Source organism: Aulonocara stuartgranti (assembly GCF_965226115.1).
Source record: "Aulonocara stuartgranti genome assembly, chromosome: 20".
In the NCBI taxonomy this organism is placed as follows: Eukaryota; Metazoa; Chordata; class Actinopteri; order Cichliformes; family Cichlidae; genus Aulonocara; species Aulonocara stuartgranti.
Genome location: NC_138956.1, coordinates 12,478,392 through 12,500,699, shown reverse-complemented (window position 1 = coordinate 12,500,699; position 22,308 = coordinate 12,478,392). Strand labels below are relative to the sequence as shown.

Sequence of the window (22,308 nt, the reverse complement as noted above, 5' to 3'; positions counted from 1 at the left end):
CTTGCCCTGGCAGGTTTAAGGACACAGTTGTGGTTTGGTTCCTTATCCTCTCTGCTATGATAAACATTTTCTCCTTACATGTGGTGTTTCACTACCCACATTATCAGGGTATTTACTATGCCAGATGCATCCTGGTTGCTTTTCCCAATAAGCAAGCTTGCATGCTTTCTTGGGACTCTGATCTAAAATGCAACTGCAGTTACCCAACAGCAAGAGGGTCAAAGTCTAAGTCAGCGCGAGCCGTCTGTTATAAACTGCTAAATCTACCCAGGCATATGCAAATTGTAAAGGCCGATGCGTGACCCACCTGTTACTGGGAGACAAATGAGATCAATAAACTTTGGTCAGAGTAATGGGTTAAATCACAAACTAACTAACTTTATTTACCGATTTTAATTGACCCTTTTTATATTAATACATTTCAATAAACATGTAACTACATATGTTTAATTTCAAGCTGAGTTTCTTCCACACTTTGGGAATCACTGGTCTAAAGCATAATGTAGTCTGGATGAAAGAATATACAGAAGTAGTTAAATAAGTGAAATTTGGTGTTGGAAACATTTTTGGGTGATTCACCATTATGAATGGCAATGAATCACTCTAAAACTAACAGTAAAGGCTGATTTTAAAGGAAGATTTACCATCTACTGCGAGTTGAGCTGAAGTTAAAAGCAATGTTAAAAACTGGTCATTCTGTATAGTTTAGTTTTTTGTTTTTTTTTAATCAGTCATAGATTACTGGTGTAAATACAGCTAGTTTATAAATTATTTTATTAATTATAGGAATTTGTTAAACCTGTATGAAAAAGTAATCACCCCCTATTGTTAAATCATGAATTAAATGTAATTAACCCCATTTTTTTATCAGAAGTTTGAAATAAATTTCATTATCTAGACCAGGGGTGTCAAACTCAAATTCACAGTGGGCCAAAATTCAAAACTGGAACAAAGTCGCGGGCTAACATTAATATTTATTGGAAAAAAATCTTCCTCCAGATTTAAGAATGAATCTCTTCTTATGGACTCAAACAAGTTTTGCTGAAAAACTGAATATGGAACAAGCAAAGCTTAATACTAAACAATATATATATTAGCTGTATAATACCAGTAGGCCAGCTCTAATAATAATTTGGTATGGCTTCGCGGGCCAAATGTAATTAGGCTGCGGGCCAAATTTGGCCCGCGGGCCAGAGTTTGACACCTATGATCTAGACCAAGAGGTAAGTGAAGCAGGTAAAAGAAAGGCATTTCTAAGGCTTTGGGACTCTAGTGAGCCACGATAAGACCCATTACCCAAACAGAAAACCTGGAAGTGTGGTGACCCATCCCAGCAGTGGCCAGCCTACCAAAATACTCGAGTGCATTGATGAGGAGTTCCCCAGAAGTTCCCCTTTCCCCCAGAGCTGCTTTGAAATGCTTCTCAGACTCGCTGAGTGACCCAACCAAAGCCAAAACTGAAACCATTATAACGTCAGCAGCTTTGGTGGCACCTGCACTAAAACATGTACTAACATGCATTTAAATAGACACAATTACACTTTGAGTCACGTACAAACCTTAAAGTAATTTTATTTGTCGTTACATGAAATGACATGAAAACAGACCATTTTGGCAAAGGCTTGAGATTATGTTGTGACGGAGCTGGCGTGGTTTGAACTTGCACATAATACAAGAATTTAGAAACTTTCCACTGGGCATCATAGATCCAACAGATCCTTCAAATCTTCCAGTTCCTGTTAATCCAGTGTAATAATTTAAATGACGTTTTAATTTAAAACAAATAATGTTATGTAAATGTGTGGTTTAAATAATAAAAAAAAGGATAACAAAGCTTGTCGACTGGTCCTGGAAACATTCGGACTTGGCATTAGGACTACAAACATGGCTGCTGCAAACAGTTTTGGTCATCGCTTGAAATCTGCTCCAGTCCTCCTCCACCATGATTCACCCCGTCATCCTCCTCCTCTTCTCCCTTTGTCTGCCTTTCGATGGTGCTGATGGACAGCACAGCCTGACAGCCCTCATCATTCCTTCTCTCCTCTCCCGCCTCCCCATGTGTTTCCACTTGCTGCCGGATGCCATTTATGCCATTGCCCACCGCTCCATCATCTCCCCCTGTCTCCGTCCTTTTTGCTTTTCTCGTAAACCCGTTTCTTCTCTGCTCATCCTCTCCGTCCTTCTCCTCAGCCTCCTCTACCTCGTCTCCCTCCATTTCTCCCGTCCCCATTTCTGCTTCCAGCTCATTTCCTGCGGCAGGACATTTGTGATCTCTGTAATAGCTCTGCCTGGTGAAGCCCTTGTTGCAGGTGGAGCAACGGAAGCGGTAGTTATCAGTGTGGGACTGCTGATGCTCGAGCATGTGAGCCCTGCGGCTGAACGCCTTCTGACAGAACAGACACTTGTAGGGCTTGATACCTGGAAAAAAGTTCATGTGATGATGCATTAAAATATTCGCATATACATACTGTATCTGGAATACAGAAGATCCCTAACAGTGCTTCTTCATCTTTTTCCTCAAAAATATTCTTGGTGTTATCCACTCACCAGAGTGTGACAGGATGTGGGCCTTGAGTTTGTCTGGTCTGTTGAATTCTTTGGTGCAACCGACATGTGTCCTGATGAAAATGAGAAAAACAAGAGTGAATAACTTTTAGAAAAGGAAAAACAAACAGAAGAGAACAGGGCTTTCCCACTTAAAGGTCTCACCTGAAAGGACACTTGTATTTCTTAAAGGGTTCATGAATGAGCATGTGTCGCTTCACTTTGTCTTTCCTGTTGAACGTCGCCTCACAGAGGGAACATTTATATGGCTTTTCACCTAGAAAATGGAATCAGCATTAAACTTACGCCTAAGCTGTATGCACAGCGAACAAAATCGGGTGTTCACATCTCATGAGATGCTAAAACCAGTCTAGAGTCACTGCACATCTGCAGACCACCTTACAACCCACCCCTCTCAGCACCTTCTTGTCATGCAGCCTTGACTTAATCGTTACCTGTCTGTTGTCTGCTCTAGTCTGTCCTGTTATTCCAGTCCCATAGTCTTCCATTGTATGTATCTGTATATATTAGAGCTATTTTGTAACATTGTAATACATTGTATTAATAGTTGCTGTTCTTAGTCACTTGGAGCAACTGTGACCACCTAATTTCCTCTGACATTAATAAATACCTCCTTCATAATAACTGAACAGAAGGGAAACTGTGCATGTTTTGCATATAGTCTGCGGTGCATGAGGTCATACAACATAGCCAAACAGATGAAAAGATAACCTGAGTGAATCCGTGTGTGCAGTTTGAGGTAGTGCTCCGTCTTAAAGGCCTTCTTGCAGATCTGACACTTGAACCTGCCGCCAACGCCGTGAGTGGGGAGGTGGCGTCTGAAGTATCTTTCACATGGGAAGACCTGATGGTCGCAAAGGGCGTGAGTCAGAGACTGAACTGACACGGGAAACAAAATGCCTAAACAGCTCAAACCTATGTTCATGAACTAAACCATTCAAGCCAAGTTGCATTAGGCACAGGGAATCTGAAGCCTACTTTAACATGTGCATACACAGTGAATAAAAGGTGAAACGTCGGGTGTGTCATAGTGTACCTTTTGACAGTGTGGGCAGGGAAAGCTGTGCGATGCAGTTAGCAGGTGTTGCTCTAACGCTTCTTGCGTAGAATATCGGCTTTGGCATTTCACACATCTGAAGGAAAAACGTAAACTGTCACTGATAACAAATCCTATGAAGAAGCGCATTCAGTCTGACAACTGTAGAAATGACTAGTAGACATGCAGTTCAGAGTAAGACGTGATATATAATTTTTGCTACAGGCAAAAGTACAAGTGATTATTTACAGCAGCAGAACAGTGAACGTGAGACCTGCTCAAGACAAACTATGCAACAAAGGAATATGACATATGTGTTATGGGATTTATGCAAGCAGGCTCTCTCCACCTCTCCAAACTTCTTCTCTCTACTCCTTCCACTCGAGGATAAGTGCTTGAGCTGACCTGTACACGGTGGCCTCCTTGCGTGTATTTTGCTGCGGGCAGAGGGAATGGGAGTACTGGTGGAGTCCCAGCTCAAAGAGCGAGGGGAACACCTTGCTGCACAGGTGGCAGCGGTAGGTCAGTTGCTCCTGGTGCGTCCGGATGTGTTCCAAAAACTGATCCAGAATCTGGAAGGTCTGGGAGCATGATTTTAACACACACTTATAAACCTGCAGGAAAACAGTCACAAAGTCCGAGTGACTAACCCCGTGTGTGTCTGGACGTTTTCAGTCAATCCAACTCATCAGCACAGTTTTCTAATGTGTACCCATCATGTCTTTATGACTCACCTGCTCCCCCTTGTGTTGGGTCAGGTGGGACTTGAGCTGGAAGTAGGTCTTAAACCTGCTGGCGCAGAACTGGCACTGGTAGGAGCTGTCTATCACCACGATCTGTTTGGTCTGAGCCGGGCACTGCTGGTTCTGCCTGCTCTGCACATCCTCCACTTGGCTGCCCTCTGGATCAGCCCGAACCTCGGCCACTCTCTCCTCCAGCTCCCCAGGTGCTTCTGCAGTCAAGCAGTGAGTTAACAGTGAGGGCTGTGAGTGTCCACATGTGTCAAGAAACCATAACAATGAAAAGACAGTAGAGGCTGATTTATCAGTGACAGTCACTGTTACTGACAAAAACAGACTTCTTGAGGAACACCGCCACACCTCTACAGCTGAGGGACACAGCAGCAATCTGCCCGCCTGATTTAAATCTGGCTGCTGTCACATTCAACGTTATCTCCTTAGAATCACTGGAATGATTTCACTGATGCTGCTATTTCTGGCTCGCTCATTCACTCTGACTTGGTGTCAGGCAGTGTCAGCGTCAGACCTATCAGCTGTCATTTTGGCGAGGACTACAAAGGAGGCAAATGTGCTGAGTAGTACTGAGCTGACTGCTTTGCTCCAGGAGTTCAGAGCGTTTGCCTAGAAAGCTCCTACTTAGATGTCACAATATTAAACAGTAGAACTTTATCACAGGACCTGAGGTGGTAAAGTGTCTGTGCCTGGTCATGGTCCTGACCTGGAGCACCACATCTGGGCTTGGACCCTGTGAAAAACTGCAGTTTGGTCTCAACATGACAGTCAGGTTGGTTCGACACAGGAAGTCAGTGGTACAAAGGGTCAGAACAGGACTTCCTGTGAGACTGGAAACAGTCCAGAAGTGTGCGAGGATGCAATCTCGAAGAGAAGTTTGACCAAATTTAAATCAGGTACATTTTTTACTTTACTTTTAAAATTGTCTCGTGTTGTAGCTGATCGTTACTTCTAACTTTACATAGCCCTTTTCTCCTGAGTTTCAATTGTTGATGTTCTGAATAACATTTTAAGCAAACTTTTTGAAATCCATTGATTAACTCGTGCTTATCTGGAAATCAGGTCGCAGTGGCAAAGTGTCCCAGATGTCTTTGTCGTCAGCAACATTTTCTAGTTCCTCTTGGGAGATCCTGAAGTATTCCCAGGTCAGACAGGGCATATACGGCAAGATTAACTAAACGTGACAAAATACCATGCAAGTACAATCTCCAAAAAGCGCTCATATGTGTGGTTAGTTTTACAGATGATTTACAAAAGCTGTGCTGCTTTCTAAACACAGGTGCAGTCAGTTCATTTAATATCAAATGCAAAAACATGCTTTTGTTCTGCGTCAGATATAAGCACAGTTAGCAAATGTTAGTAAACTCCCAAAAATACATAAAGGGAGAGTAAAACAAGCCCAGTTTTGTACTGACAATGTGTAAGTAAACTGGGCCTTAGTCTCTTCAGTGGGTTCTGGATCTACACCGGGCTCTGCTTGCAGTGTGTTTTTCACAGTGTGCTATTTAACAGACGGTACCTGCTTGCGTTGGCTCCTCTGTTTGTGTTTCCTGCATCCCGTCCTCATCCCGCTCACTTTCCTGCTGCTGTTCCCCGCCTTCTTCTTCCTCACTGGGGGGCACTGGCACCACCTTTACTGTGATTGGTAGTCTAGACACAGTGCTGGCCACGCTCATAGGCCACACCTGTAAGATAAAGACAGCTGTTGTTAGTGTGTTGATTAAAATTTAAATACATCATGCAGATACCTCTATATCACAGCACCTTGTGTGTCTGCATGTGTTTCTTCACATTGGACTTCTGCGCGAAGGCTCGGCCACAGACGATGCACTGAAACGGTTTCTCTCCCGTGTGGCTGCAAGAGGGAAATTGTTTTAATGAATCCTTTATTTCAGCTTTAAAGTTGGTCGATTCTACATCCTGGAAAGCAACTCACCTCCTAATGTGCTGCTGGAGATCAAAGTTTTTCGAGAAGACTTTGTCACAGAAGTTACATTTGAGCTTCGGACCTTTTCCCTTGAGCTGCTCTGCTGAGGAGTCCAATTCAGACAATTAATACAGTTTATATAAACAGTTAATACAGTTTATATAAACATCCATCATGTTGTCTTCTACAGTTCCATTAGATAAAAACTGTAGCCTACAAATGTAATCTTTTTCCACACATACCTGCGACTCCATCTGAGCTTTTTTTACAGTTCCTCGGTCGCTTGGGAACGATAACCTTTTCAAAGTCACCCAGCTCCGCCATGCTGGCAGTGATGCTGCAGGTCTTGGTTTTGGTGCCCTGCTTCCCGGGGCTGTACACGGGAGGGGTTGTGAACGAATGACTCTCCACACCCTGACTGGGCACCTGAGGAAGACACGCATGGTCACAGAAACTGGAAACGTATCATTTTAACCACTGCGACGGCAACCAAACAGCAAGCCTCACTCACTTGCACAGGATGGAAAGGCTGCAAACCCAGTGTGTGGATCTCAGCTCCACCCCCGCCACCCCCTCCACCTCCGACCATGTGGGGCAGAGTGCTGTACACCTGCACCACTGAGTTGCTGTGGCTCGCCGGGACCTGGGAAGTGAGTGTCTGCTGGGTGGGCTGTGCAGGTGGCAGGGGATGGGAGGGCGGCTGCTGCTGCTGTTGTTGTTGTTGTTGCTGCTGCTGCGGGGGCTGCTGCTGCGGTTGATGAAGGTGATGGAGGTGGTGGTGATGGTGCTGTAAGTAGGACACACCGGCTGTGTGCATGCTCAGGTTACTCTGTCATAAAGGAAGCGCACAGATTTGGTGACAGGATGTAATAAATTCAAATGCTGGGCGTGAAAGAGAGAAGGAAGCAAACAGTACCTGTATGGGAGTCTGCATGGGGGCCATGGGCTGGTCGATGGAGGTGAAGGCTGAGATGGCAGACATGAGGATGTCATCGCTGACGAGCACGTTGCCTTGGACCAGCGTGTGCGTCAAAGGGGAGGGAGGGACTGTGATGTAGGTGGACACCTGTGTGAGTGCCAAGTTAAACAGTCACATCAGCTGCTTTTTGAATCATTATAACAAAATCTTTTTTCCTTTACAGTCCTGGCCTCTTATATAACGTATTTATAAAATACTTTTACCATCAGGTCAGCTTTACCTCAGACCATTACCTCTTTCCCACTTCTCCTTACATTTCTTATCAGTTTTATTACTGCTTTAAGCTCTGCACTCTGCACAACTAACTTATTAAACCGAGCAAGTTATTTATCACCCCCACAGATAAATTGCCCTTTTGCTTTCCTCACCTGTCTGTTGGCAGGAGTCTGCGGTACCGAACTAATAGACGGGACAGGCGTGTAAGCATTGGTGGAGGCCAAGGACACTGTGGACAGAGAAGGGGTGCTAGACTGGCACTGCTCCCTCTTGTGCGTCATGAAAGCAGGCAAAGAGTTGAACTGTTTTTTACACTTCCCACACAGGAACACGTCTTCGTCGTCTGTATAAAGGTTTTAGGCAGCAAGAAACAGCAGACGGGGGAAAAAAAGACACACATGAGTCAATTTTGAGGATGTTAATGCACTTTTGGACATTTAATGGGTGGTGATATTCATCCTTTAATGTTTTTGCAGTGATGCACTTGGCTTTAATAGCTATTTTAGCGGAAAAGTATTTTTCAAAGACTGCACACGATGACATCATTTCACAGCAAAAAGTGTGCACCACCAGATAAATTAAACTAGCAGTCGAGTCTGTCACGAGGACCTCATTTTGGTTTGATGAACCAGCTAATAGCTAACTAACTAATAACACAACCGTAATAACGTGTCAAATTCTTGCCTCTAGATTCTTCTTTTTGTGTAAGGTTTTTGTTATGTGACACAAATATGAGCTGCAATAACATCAGGATGAAAAACATGTGCTTATAAACTACTTACATTGTTTTAACTGACATTTACTTAATAAGCTGATCTGACGACAAGACTTTTCAAGAACCTTGGTCTCTGCGATGATTAATCAAATTAAACTGAATCCAACCACCAGGGTCACTGACCGCCACCCAATCCACAAGGCACCGAACCCCTGTGGTACCTTTTGTTTGTGGTGGGCTCATTGTTGCTCATTCTGGCTATGCCTGGACAGGCCCCGTGGATAAGGCCTGACCACCAGGCGCTCTGCCTCAAGCCACATGTCTGACTCCATGGTTGGGCCTTGGTAACCCTCTCCTAGGCAGGGTAAACTGTTCTCTATTTTTAGTTCTTGGTATTGGGGTTTTCTGAATTGCCCTTTGTCTGATCCTCTTCCACACTGAAAGGAGCCAGTTGAGGTGATTCTGGCAAAAATACCTGCTACCTGAGGGATTTTTCCGACACATCCTCCCTTTAGAATGCACTGGGCAAAATCCAGGACAGAATGAAGAGAAATATCTCAGCTGGCTTAGGAATGTCTTGGTGTCCTCCTGGATTAGCTAGAAGAGATGGGCGGGCATCTCTCCTTCTGCCCAAAAACCCAGACCCAGATAGGCGTCAGAAAATGGATGGATGGATGACATGTCTCTTGACATAAAAGAATAACAGGACAATGACACAGCCTGTCCCACAGCTGTGCATGCTATTACATACCCATAGACTGGATTGTTGGCGTCCCAGAGACGTTTTGGTTGTTTGGGTCAGGAACACCTCCTTGGCTGTCTAGCAGTGACTGGACTGCCAGCACTGTCTGATTGTCCATGCCTGAAGAGTAAGAAGAAGAAGAATTCACCTGCTGCAAAGATCCATTTTAGTCTGATGCATGACTTACTGAAATGTCTAAACATGAATTAGTAGTTTTATCTAATCAACTGTGATCAGAAGCAATATTAGTGTGGAAGACTAACAGCTTTCGATAAGGATATCTCTACATCCACTTCAAATCTGCGTACAGTAATCTCCTGATACTGTACTCACTTACAATAACAAAAACAGTAATAATCCATTTACAACAAACAGGCTGTTAGTCCAGTAATATTACAAAGTCTTGTCATTGAGAGGGCCTGAAGGAAAGAAAATCACCCTGAAATGTAAATACATTTACCATCTGACTGCAATACGATGACTACGATTAATAATAAGCTGTCCGTTAGGTCGAAAAAGTGTTTAATCACTTTGTTTGTTTACATTCATACAGAGTCCTTCCTATGTGCTGTTTTCCTGATTGAAACAAAACCAGAGGCTTGTACGTGGATTTACGTTATTTTTCTGCGTTTCCGAATGGGCCTACATCAGTGAAATATCTAAAGTAGGAGCAAACGTTTTGGGTAACTGTAATTACGCTGCAAATAAATAAATACTCATACCTTCCAGCACCTCAAATATTGCCTGCGCCATCTTGTAGCACTCCTACTGGGTGGTAGGCGCTCGATTACTTATGGCTGCCTCTTGAGGTAACTGCTTAACTAAGGAAAATCGCTTTCACCCAGACATGTTTTATTATTATTAATGTTATTATTATTGTTGTTGTTATTATTATTATTAGTAGTAGTAGTAGTAGTATTATTATTATTATTATTTGTGAGAAACTCTTCTCGAACGCGAGACCGGCAAGAAGAACTGCGGTTAATAGTTTTTTTTTTTACTCCGACAACAACAAAAATGTAAATTTATATTAATTACAAACAACTTGCTTGACATCAGCCTAATAAACTAAATATATTTGCTTCAACTAAAATAAAATGCTTTATTTTCCAAGTTCCGCGAACGCGCTTCTCATCGATTTATCTGCGTTCGTGACGTGACAGACACCCGCTTCTGCCAATCAGAGCTCCTCGGCCCCGCCCCGCGAAAAGCGCACAGCTCGGACCAATCCCAACCGACTGCTTGGCGCACGTGTTGGTTTCGCGGCAAAAAAGATTTCGCGCGAAAACCGTCAGGGGCTTGTTTAGATGTAGATCAGCTGAGACAAAAACAACAATAAAGGACGATAACGGGGTAATGACGGCGTTTTAACGGGTGGATTGCGGCCGGGGTGAGCAGGCGAGGTCCACCGATTGTTATGTTAAACCGTGCGCTTGTTTTTCGCCGCTTTATGTGCTTATATTTCCAATTTTGTCGGACTGCTTCCTGCGTGCCCCAACAAAACAAGGGGATTGAACAACTGCCGCTAATAAGTTAGCTAACATGCTAATCTGCCCTATATATTCATATTCGACCACATCTATGTACTATCCGCTGGACTGATGCTCGCTTTTATAGATATAGTCTCAAAGATGATTTTAAGTTCCCGTGATGCTTTTTTGCTGCGTGGATATTTTGTTCTCATCGCTCACTTCTGTAAGCTGCTGTAAAGTTTTAATAGCCTCTTAACTTCGCTCGGTGTTTAATACAAGGAGAAGTAATATTGTTCTACCGGCGTGACCTGCTAGTTTGGCGGCTGCTCGAGTTTGTTTTGTGACCCTGTTCGAGTCTTTGTCATTTGGTTGGAAGCTAGCTCGTTAGCCGGGGTGGTAGCTGTTCAGGGGCAGTGTGGCCAGGCCTCGGCTCTACTGTACTGACAGGAGAGATGAAAACAAAAGATTAGCTTGCTCCCTTTGCTAGCTTGCCTGACTGGATTTCTCCCACGGCCAGTTTCGGACTGGTTCTCTGATAACTTATTCGCGGCGGAGCTTTTATAGTATGCATTTAGCAATATTTCATGTGCCAAATTTCCTGTTTGGCAGCACACCCTGGCTTGCTGTTTCAGCCTCAGTCTGAGTTTTAGGACGTGGCTTTACATTGCTGTGGTGTAATCAAAATGTGTAACAAAATAAAACAGTTTATGAAATGTTCCACCTGCTAATGAACTCATTCGAGACAGTTTTCACGAGAATTCACCCTTGTTGCCTTTATTCACAAAAAAATGGCAGATGTGAGTCGGTGCTGATACTGTCATAACAGCACCTTAGTTTATAACTACCACAACCACCGCCACCCAAGTCCAGTGAAGAGGGGCTCCTGGTGACACACTGCAATGTCAGAGACTCTGATAACAGGGCAGACATCGGAGGATCTGTTAGCAGACTTTGAGACTTTGCTGAACTCTGGGAGTATCAACTTGGACGAGGACCACCAGATAGTGATTATCACCAGCCCCAGCAATGAAGGACTCCACCCAGCCCCTGCCCCAACGAGCACGGGGGAGATCCTGCTGTTCGCCACTCCGCAGGGCCCAGCTGACGTAGGGATCCAGGACAAGAGGAGACCGTCTCTGGGAAGGCCACCGGTGAGGAAGGGAGGTGTGGGAGGAAAGGGGAGAGAGAAAGTGAAAGAGCAATAAGGGAAGTGGTTAAACTGAGGAGTTGTTCGTTTACATACTGCACGTAGCAGAGCTGCTGTAAGTTACCCACCTGTTGCTGGTATCATTTTCACATTTCTCTGCTCGTAAACAGTGCGTGTCTGTGTCAGCAGTTAGTCTGTTACTGTCTTACGTCTGTTTCTTACTCCAGACGTGTGTTCCTTCAGGTAAAAAGGAAGTTGGACCTGGACAGTGACCATCAGTATGTCAGCACCACTCGACCTTCCACAGGCCAGGCACCGCTTTCCACTCCTGCTCCTCCCAGAGGTACAGCTGACAGCCCACACCCCGCTCTAAAAAATCCTCGCCCACACATCCTTGCTCACCTTTGCTCTCAGTCATTGTCATAAAAGCAGCTGTTCTTTTATCAGCGCGGCCTGTCATCCTGTCTCCTCCAGGCTGGCTGTAGTGAGAGAAACTTACAAATATCTTTCTATTCAAATAATGGAGAGACTGTTTTTTTGAGAATGGAGCAAGAGAAGAGGCGTTGCGATTTATCAGTTCATTTGATCCCTTTCATTTGCAGTATTTGGGCTCACTGCATGCACCAAAAGGATCAAATGATGGACTTGAAACGGAAAAGCTACACGTGACACACACATTATATTAATTGGTATAATGTAGAAATATGAGTCTATCCCTCATGCAAGATAGACTTCTGAATTGTTAGAAATGCAGTCCATGTGGATTTCCACTGGGATCTGTTTGGAAGGAGATGGATGCAAAGCAACTTTGCATCCATAGCAGAGAGGAGCGAGGGGGGAATTCTTTATTTTTATATACCGTATTTTCACGACCATAAGGCGCACTGTGCTAAAAGGCGCAGTCTCAGTTATGTGTGCCCTTACTGTATTTAACACACACATAAGGCGCACTGGACCATAGGGCGCATACAAGTACCGTATGCGTATTTAAAAATAAAGCGGGAGCAAACCTGAATTCGGTACCTTACTCACATTTTTATTACCAATAATCGTCATCATCAACAACACACAAGCATACAAGTGTGCGTATTTAAAAATAAAGCAGGAGCAAAACAAAGTTTGGTACTCACATTTTTATCATCAATCAAACCCATCGAAGTCCTCATCCTCTGTGTCTGAATTGAACAGCTGCGCTAAATCTCCATCAAACATGCCAGGTTCACTGTCTTCACCGTCAGAGTCACTTTCCGTGCCGTGCGGCTCCTCGGAAACGATGCCGGCTTTTGCGAAAGCTCGAACAACAGTGCCAGCAGACATGTTAGCCCAAGCATCTACAATCCATTGGCAAATTGTGGCGTAACTCGCCCGGCGCTGCCTTCCACTCTTAGTGAAACTGTGGTCTCCACCGGTCATCCATCGCTCCCAGGCCGCTCGCAGCCTTACTTTGAACGGGCGGTTCACACCGATGTCCAGCGGTTGGAGTTCCTTTGTCAGGCCTCCCGGAATGACAGCAAGCTCACAGTTCATTTGCTTCACAAGTTTTTTCACATCGGCTGTGAGATGGGCACGCTACCGTGCTGGTCCCCTTCTTCTCCACAGTGTGACTCACCGGGATGTCAAAAGTGAGCGGGACCTCGTCCATGTTTGTGATGTGGCTGGGCTGGATGTTTTTGTCGCCGATGTGTTTGCTGCAGTAGGAGCGGAAGATGGCCAGCTTTTCCTTATAATCCGCTGGAAGTTGCTGCGCTACCGTAGTCCTGGTCCGGATGGAAAAATGGCACCGTTTCATAAAACGAAAGCACCAAGACGGGCCTCCTTGGAAATGTTCAATGTTCATCTCTTCAGCTAGTGAAACTGCTTTTAGCCGAATGGTGACCGTCGAAACGCTTCTCCCGCTCGTTCTTTGCTCGATGATCCACCGCTCGAGTCTTTCCTCCAACTCGGGCCACCTCGCCTTATGTCCGCGGAAACTCAGCTGCGTTTTCTTGACCTGCCGGAGCTTGTTTTCCAGCTTCCTCCATTTGCGAACCATCGATTCGTTAATCTTAAATTCTCTCGCCGCTGCTCGATTTCCATGTTCCTCCGCGTAGCTGATGGCCTTCAGTTTAAACTGTGCTTCGTAAGCGTGTCTCTTTGCCATTTTCAGGGTTGTTAAAACAACGATGTCCTGCATAATGCACATACCTGTTCTTTTATACAGGTATGTGCGATTGTCCCGGTATATACGATCAACGCCCACACTTCACCCTTTAACGTTCTCATGGTGTTCTCTACTACGTCCTCCTCTCGCCCTAAGGCAGCTAGAATAAGCAGTAGCAGAAGAGAATGGTTAAGTTCTTTTGATGCTGAAGAGTCCCATTTTTTTAAAGTGACTGATAATCTTCATTTGAACCTTTTGCCCACCGCAAACCGCTGTCTCAGCTTACGCTCTAGACCAGTAATATGTGCATTTCTTTTCATTCTTGTATGTATTCTCTTTCTGCCCAGTTCCTCGGACCACGGCAGAGAAGTCTCGGTATGACACTTCTTTGAACCTGACCACCAAGCGCTTTCTGGACCTGTTGTCCCAGTCGGCCGACGGCGTGGTGGATCTGAACTGGGCGTCTCAGGTGCTCGATGTTCAGAAGAGACGCATCTACGACATAACCAATGTCCTGGAGGGGATCCAGCTCATCTCCAAGAAGTCAAAGAACAACATCCAGTGGCTGTAAGTGTTCAAAGACGCCTAAAACAGCAAATGAAAGAAATCTGGGAACGGGAGCAAGAACTGTGGCAGAATAAATTTGAGTGCTTGGTGTGTGTGTGTGTGTGTGTGTGTGTGTGTATCTGGTGACCCTAAGCAGTCAGTTTTTCTCTCGTCTACCCCTGCAGCGGTAATCGCATTGATGCGGCTCTGGTTTCCCGCCATAAGGAGCTGCAGAGGGAGGTGTGTGACCTCACAGATGCTGAGGAGCAGCTGGATGAGCTCATTTCCAAATGCAATCTGCAGCTCAGATTGCTCACAGAGGACCCACAGAACAAAAAATATCCTTTTTGTTTTGAGTATCAGGTTGTCTGAAGCGGTTACAGAGCTCTGAGTGTTGCCGTGTGCAGACTCGTCACGTGTGCACAGCTCTGTGATCTCTAAGTGATGAGCTGCGATCTGTTAAACAGAAAGTGGCTCTGGCAGCAGCAGTGGAGCTGAGCTGGACACGTGATGCTCGTGACTTGTGCGTCACTCAGAAACAGATGTCAAAAAACAGATGGCCTAAACATTTACATTAATGAATATATGAAATTATTCCTTAATCGCTGAGTTCATCACGTTGGGGTATGTGCGCTGTCAGGACTTGAGGCAGTCGTTCGATTCCCCCGACCAGCTGGTTATGGTGATCAGAGCTCCACCAGAAACCCAGATGCAAGTTTCAGAACCCTCTGAGGTAAAAGCTTTGAAAACATTTTGCCCAGGTCACTGGACTCACTGTTGTTGGAGTTTCTGCTAATCTGCACATCTGCATGCACATCCCAGGGTTACCAGGTGTCGCTGAAGAGCACGCGAGGTCCGATCGACGTCTTCCTCTGTCCAGAAGACAGCTCTGGCGTCTGCAGCCCTGTGACAGGAGGCAGTCCCTCTAAACCCATTGCCGACCCTTCCCTTGTTCAACCTTCCACACAACCCACCGACCAATCACAACCCAGAACCTGCTCAACAGCCCTGGAAGTGGGTTTATCATCTCCAGCATCCACATCATCCACTGTAACAGCAGTGTCGCAACAGGACCCCTCATCACTGGTGTTAGGTGGCGACACAGGTGAGTGTTGTAAATAAACCACATTTATGTATTAATTTGTATAATTATCATCAGGAACTATTTTAAGGCCACTTCTGCGTAACACAGTCTGTTTCCAACATTTATATTTTAGCCAGTGCAGACAAAACATGAGGGGAATGTTTGCCTCACCTTTCTTGGACTGATATATTTCCTGGAAGTTTTTGAAGCAAATATTTGCTTCACAGGTAACCGAAGAAGGAGAACAGCAAATAGGTGGAATTAATAACATATCAAACTTGGCAGGAAGTCCCACAATTTTGCTTAAATTTCACCAAGGACATATGGATGGCGGCACACTCCACGTCTCATAAAGTGCCGCTGCACTAAAAATAGTTTATCAGAATGTATCTAGAAACATACAGGAACACATTAACATAAACACAATGTCAACAGTGAACATGTAACATTGACATGATGTCACAGTTTGTTCTGATTATATAGAACTTGTGAGGCTTTGAGTTTTATAATAATAGGGTTCCCAAAAGCTATATAGATGATGATAATCCTTCCCATAATATTGTCCATATTGATGTAGGATTTAACACAGCAAAGCATAACTACATCCTGTAATCATTATTGTAAAATTAACACATTTTAGTGCTAAAACCCCAAAAAGGTAAATGAAGCTTAGATTTCTGCTATTTCTGTTACAGATTTGACAAAGTAAGAATAAATTAAAACTACTACCAATTATCCCAATATATACATTTAGTCTGGCTCAGTTCAGAAACTTTGTAACACTTTTTTTTTTTTTAATAAAGTAGACGCTTAGTCTTGTAATATGAGACTTTCGACATTTTGTTGTTGTGTCGGTCGGAGCGAGTTGTGTATTTACTAGAAATGGCATTTGCAACATGTCTGTGAAGGTTCTCAGTCATCCAGGTCATTGTAGTCTAAGGAGCTTGCAAAGAAAAGCGTCTGGACTTCTTTAAGTTGCTTGAAGACGTTTCACCTCTCATCCGAGAAGCTTCTTCAGTTCTAAGGTCAAATGGTGGAGAGTCCCAGATTTAAACCTAGTGGGAGTTTCCCCCCACAGAGGGACAAAAGGACTCCCTGATGATCCTCTAATCGCCTGAGCCAAGGTGTGAAACTGGGTGTGGGTCCCAATCAGCCAGAGTTTCGGGTGTGTTCATTGTGAAACCTGGCCCCACCTTATCATGCGAATTCCTGAGGTCAGATGGCCCAGGATGTGAGTGGGTGTTAAGGCGTCTGGGAAGGGATCTCAAAACTGGATTATAGATGGCAGAGAGTTGGTGTCGTAAACCCCCGCCTCTGTTCAAAGATGGTCGCTCACAGTGGACATAGATGGCTTCTTTCACTCCTCTTTCAAACCATCTGTCCTCTCTGTCCAAAATGTGAACATTGGCATCCTCGAAAGAGTGTCCTTGGTGACTCTTTCGAGACACTGTTTTCACTGCTGACACTTTGTGTCATCAAACAGGTGGCTTTAATTGTATTAATCAGTACTTGTAGAATGCAGTCATCCCCTTCCTGCTGTGCCACGTCAAAATGTCTACAGTGGAAAAAGCTTTGCTTGAGGCACTGCTGCTGAAGTGTTCCTGACTCCCATAGATAAAATATTATGCACACTGGTACCTAATGCAAAACTAAGAATAAATTGTTTTATTTATGGTCTTTAGCTTGGTTTTGATCATGGTAATGGACTTACTGTGCTTATTTCCAGCTCCATATTTTTTATTCTTGAGCTTTTCATGATTTATTTTGAAATAATTTTCACTGATCTTATACTGTAAGTTGGTGCAGCTCTTTAATCCTCTCTTTAATCTCTTACTGTTTCTTACATTTCTCTTTCTGTGACAGAATCCATCCTGGGAGGCGACCCATTCTCCAACCTTGGAGACCTACCTGATTTTGATCTCTCACCGCTCTCTTCTACGGACTTCCTGAACGGAGAGGGCCTTCCTCTCCCATTGGACGGTTTCATCAACTTGTCCCCCCCTCACAGTCACGACTACCACTATGGACTAGAGGACCATGAAGGCATCAGTGAACTGTTTGACTGTGACTTTGGTGACCTGTCACAAGTTTTGGGGGACGATTAGAAGTTAAAAAGCAAAAGAAGAGGAGCGCGTGGGCAAATGATTATAAATTCAGGCCTTCTCCTCAGTGATCTGGAGCTCCTTTAAAACAAAAAAAGAAGAAAAAAAGAATGGGAATCAATATTTTATGGACACATCATTATCAAAAATGTAGTGTTTTCATTGTGGGAGTTTGGAGAAATGTTTTGTGTAGTGTTTTAATTGTGTTCCCCGAAATACCACCCTAACTAAAATCTCAAATAATTCCCCCTGAATTGTACAGCATATCATTAGCACTTCTCTTTGGCCATTCAAAAGTTTTAGACCAAGAGTTTAGCTTTAGAATAGCTATTTAAATTATTTATATGAATGTTATTTTCATATTTTGTACCTTGTGAGGTTTTTGTGTTTGATGTTTTTTCCCAAGCGGATTGTGCAGGTGTTTTGTGTGTGTGTGTGTGTGTGTGTGTGTGTGTGTGTGTGTGTGTGTGTGTGGCGTTGGGACTCTTAGGGCTGGTTTCTTAAACACTGACATGTTATACCTCTTCAGGTTTGTTCCTCAGATGGCTCGGACTAAACGAGAAACTTCCGCACGCGTCCAGCACGTTTAGCCCAAAGCTGCTTCAGTGAGGCCAGCTGGGCTTTACAGAAGCATTTTGGCGTTGCGGTGTAGTTTATTATTTTTCTTTCACACCCGCAGAGATCATTAAAAACCCAAATCTAAAAGGCTTTTCCCTTTTAATGGTAACATGGCTTCATTGTGAGCTCCAAATTAGATTTGCACAGACCCAAACTCTACCACAGTCAGTGGATTTGGATACAGTGTTGCTGTTGTTAACACAAAGTAAAACTGGGGAAAAACTGTGGGAAACTGGAACTTAATAAATGGTAAAAGATTTACCACGACACTTTAAATTTCTTTTTCTTTTTGTAAAGAAAACATCTGCACAGTAGTCAAGCGCTTTAAAGTATGAAAATGGCAAAGATAGAAATTCCACTGCATGACAAAAAAAATGGCCGCTTGCTTTGAAGGATCAATGTGAACTTAGCCTGAAAACTTAAGGTATGTTTTGTCAGTGTGCAGGAAACCAGGTGGGTAAAAACTAATACTGATTTGTTCTCTATTAGTTAGCTAAGCGTTTAGCCATAGTCTCAGGTGTTCGGAGCAGAGCAAAGTCTTAAATCAACTGTTTTGATGCAAAGGTGTGTGGGCGTTACGTAGGTTAATGGTAGATTTTTAAAGGTGTGTGTTTTAAAAAATTGTCGTTTAAATATTTTAGCTGTAGGTTCAAGTGAGTTCACCGGATGTCTGCAGATGGAAGTTCCTGAAACAACCCGACTGTTCGTGTCGTGTAGGTGGGGAGGAACTTCCAGCAGGTCCCGAACCCCGGACCTCCCAAACTAGTCATTGTTTTCTGGACGCACTCAGTGTGGTTTGTTTGTCGTCCTGGGTGAATCAAAAGACAGCTGGAGCTTTACTTTTACCAATCCAATCAGTGTAAAGCAGTGACGACTCCAGGAAGGATTCTTGAGAGTTCAGAGCAGGCGCATCCTGTTATTGTTCAGTACATGCACATCGAGTCAGTTCAGAAAGTTGTTTGTGATGTTCATGCCTTAAATCCATACCCAGTCAGGTCAACAGGGTGGTACATCTTATCTTAGGTGCGAGTGATCGATTCTGTGTGTCTTCTGCAACGGGCACACCGGCTTCACTGCACGTACTACTTTGTTTTATTTTTTCATTTTTTGTTGTGTTGTTAAGGAAACCATATTGATTTTCAGAAGTATGTGGCAATAACAGACATTTTCACATCATGTACTCAAGAGTATGAGATGATCATTGTAGTTAAAAATGTCTGTCGTATTTTCTCGTCCTAAGTTATGTAAGCTAACATTTTTACCCCCCCTATCATTCTTTAAATATTGGGTTTTGTGTGCAGGTGCATGCGTGTGGAAAATGCACATTTTGTTTTTATTTTTTGGAATTTAATATTTATTTAAAAAGGGTACAAAAATTTTTTTGATCTGTTTTCTGTCAGGAAGGGACTTTTATTTTGTAAATCCGCGCAAATCATTAATTTCTAAATGTGCTGTTTGTCAATTAGCTTCTTATTCGTAGCACGTTTTTAGATTTTTGCCGTGTTTTCTACTCAGTGCATTTTCCTGCCTTAAGCTGTTGTCCATGTGCAACCTTTGAATTGCCGTGTGGTGCCAAAATTTGAAAAAGAGAAGTCTTTTTTTTGTTTTGTTGTTGATTGATTTATCTGTAACTTATTTACAGTTCAGATTTAAGTTTTTGTCATGTTGCAGGCAACATTGCTGTTCTAAGGTTGTACATGAAGTATTTTGTAGCCTTTGGGTGCCTCAGTCTCATCCAAATGTTTTAAAATGTTGTAACTGCTGTCTTGTTTCCGTATATCTTCAAAATACCATCTGAGAGGTTTTCAACTGTTGTTACAAGCAACTAGACTCCTTTTATAACAGATGATGTAACACGTTTCGTCTCCATGTTGGACTTCAGCTCCCATCTATTGTGTTCGCCGCCCTGCTTCACAGGACAAATGCAGCAAGTGCCTTGCTGAGGTAAAGCAGTAAGTTCCTAAAAATATTCAGATCAGGAAATCTTAATGTGTGATGTCCTGATTTTCCGCTAGTTGTATGTAGAATCTGTTTGATTTTTGTTTGAAAAACTTTGCACCTTCAGTTTAAACGCAAATCTTTTGCAATTGTAAGATTCAAAGCACGCTTAAGGGCACAAGTGGGATTTTTCTGAAACAATGGGCTATATTGAACTCATCATGAAATGACATTTGATCCTAGATTTATAACACTATAAAATGCACATTTTGAAAGGCAGATTTCTTTCTGTTGAAGTCACCTTAGAGTACAAAATAAAATCCAGATCTACTGACAAATCTTTAAAAAAATGATGTGGCTTAACAGAACAGAAGTGAACGGAGTGCAGCCCTGACTAAGTTGCTGTTCTCAGTGCTGGCTTATCGAGAAACTTAACAATCTTCTTGTTTTGTTTTTTTTCTTCTTCCTTCATTCTGGTTAAAGTTTGTACTTGTGATTTACTTATGGATCCCAATATGCCCTTTTGTATCGAAATGTCTTTTGACAAAATAAAAATAACTATTTTCATTTGAATCATTTGTGTCGCAAATTGTTTTTGTGTGATGTAAAGAAAATACGAGGTGTAGCTATTACCTAAGACTAATGATGCTTTCTTTTACATTAGGTAAGTCTTGTTATTACGTAGTTAAACCTTCACTAGTATTCTATTGAACCATGTTTGTTTACTTCAGAAGGCTGATTGTAATTTAGTACTATCAAAAACATTTCCCCCACAAAGGTTAGCAGTGGAAGTCGCACAGGAGCCACATAAAGTCTGTGCTATACATTTCTGAGCTAAAAAAAACAAAAAAAACAATTAGAGGTGGGTGGATCGATCCAAATATCATAGTATCGATACCAACACTAGCATTGGTATCGGACTGATACTTTGTCGGTACTGATATTGGTAATACTGGCCCTGTATTTAGCTGCTATTGGATCGATACCAAACTTTGTAGTGTGGCACAGCACTACTGTGGCCACCAGACTGCTGAACACTGACCACTAACACTTCATAGACACTTCACTGTCACTTATCGAAACTACAACACGTATGCACTCCATATTGTACATAAATCCCATTTTTGCACAATATTCATCTGCTGACTTCTGTATATATATGTATGTACACCCATACACGTATACTATATGTACTGTATGTGTAGATGTATGCATAATTAGTAATGTGCATACATTCTTATATTTGTACATATATTTATTCTTATATTTCTCATATTTCTTATTCTTATATTTTACTTTGTTTCTTGTGTTTCTTGTATTTTGCACACCGCTGTTGCTTGTGAAGCTTGCACACAAGAATTTCACTCACATGTGCTGCACCAGTGTATCAGCAATGATGTGACAATAAAAGTGATTTGATACATGTTAAATGACAAGATATATGTGTTCAAATAGCATCAATTAACACACAACTTCAGTAATTTTTTTCTATGTAATAATTCTTCATAATTAAACAATAAGAACAAGTAGTCTGATGTCCTGTAATCATTATGATGCTATAACTTGAAATACAATAACACCTTAAGTTTTTGTACAAAGTATCGGTATCAGATCAGTATCGTAGACGCCACCCTGAATTTTATCAGATCGGAAAGGAAATCAGTGGTATCACATGTCATTAGTTAAACAATGTGTATTTGTGACCTGGTAGTGTAACAGGCTACACCCTCAGCATTTTCCAAGTGGCATGTGAGGAATCTGGGTTAGACTGGCTGTAGATCAGTCCTGAAGTTAGTGATAATCATATGTATATATGCACAAACAGGCATTTCTCTCAACTCCCTGGCATTTTATACTGTAGTCAGAACATTCAAAATAGGCCTACTTCTTTTATGAGCAGTCACTGTTTAGACGGTGACTTTTTCCTCTCCTTTCTTGTAGTTTGAACTCTACAGCCAAAGCAGTCTTTAAATGACACAAGGCAAACTCTGCACTTGCTATAGTCTGAAGGCCTCGTATGACTTCACTTTAATTAAACAGTGAGGAGACAAGCCACAATGAAATTGCTCAAATGTCCAATTAGTTTTTGAGCTTTTGAAAATGACGACACTCTGCAAAAATGGCTGTAATTCCTGAAGGGTTCAGTCCTTTATATTGACTCTAAAGGACTTTAAAAATATATCTTTAGTTCTTTGTGATATAAAAATGATAAATCATAAATGTATTCATCGAATCCTGCAAGTCCATCACCACACATTTGACTGGCTGACTCACAGTGGTGCCGTGCTGCTGCTCAGCATTTGATCACTGACATTATTGTCGTTTCACT

At 42.9% G+C, this 22,308-nt stretch overlaps 2 protein-coding genes across 4 annotated transcripts; one reads left to right on the top strand and one right to left on the bottom strand.

Annotated features, from left to right (window-relative positions):
• Positions 1-1,547: 1,547 nt before the first annotated feature.
• znf341 (zinc finger protein 341) lies at positions 1,548-10,130 on the bottom strand. Of its 3 annotated transcripts, none has more exons than XM_082517590.1 (16): positions 9,655-10,130; positions 8,942-9,052; positions 7,628-7,818; positions 7,197-7,346; positions 6,792-7,109; positions 6,523-6,706; positions 6,290-6,383; positions 6,118-6,208; positions 5,873-6,038; positions 4,336-4,553; positions 4,007-4,215; positions 3,602-3,698; positions 3,277-3,409; positions 2,710-2,821; positions 2,548-2,618; positions 1,548-2,418 (listed from the first exon to the last, which is right to left on the bottom strand). In XM_082517590.1, exons 1-16 carry the CDS (start codon positions 9,683-9,685, stop codon positions 1,877-1,879), a joined length of 2,718 nt encoding a protein of 905 aa, XP_082373716.1. In that variant the 5' UTR covers positions 9,686-10,130; the 3' UTR covers positions 1,548-1,876. The 3 variants fall into 3 exon arrangements, with proteins under 3 accessions (XP_082373716.1, XP_082373717.1, XP_082373718.1); XM_082517591.1 differs by having other exon boundaries at positions 6,290-6,380; XM_082517592.1 differs by lacking the exon at positions 9,655-10,130 and adding an exon at positions 8,666-8,816 and having other exon boundaries at positions 8,942-9,031.
• Positions 10,131-10,177: 47 nt separating this feature from the next.
• On the top strand, positions 10,178-20,552 carry e2f1 (E2F transcription factor 1). Its single transcript, XM_082517593.1, has 7 exons — positions 10,178-11,555; positions 11,795-11,894; positions 14,039-14,258; positions 14,423-14,575; positions 14,856-14,970; positions 15,060-15,342; positions 17,185-20,552. Exons 1-7 carry the CDS (start codon positions 11,304-11,306, stop codon positions 17,424-17,426), a joined length of 1,365 nt encoding a protein of 454 aa, XP_082373719.1. The 5' UTR covers positions 10,178-11,303; the 3' UTR covers positions 17,427-20,552.
• The last annotated feature ends 1,756 nt before the right edge of the window (positions 20,553-22,308 follow it).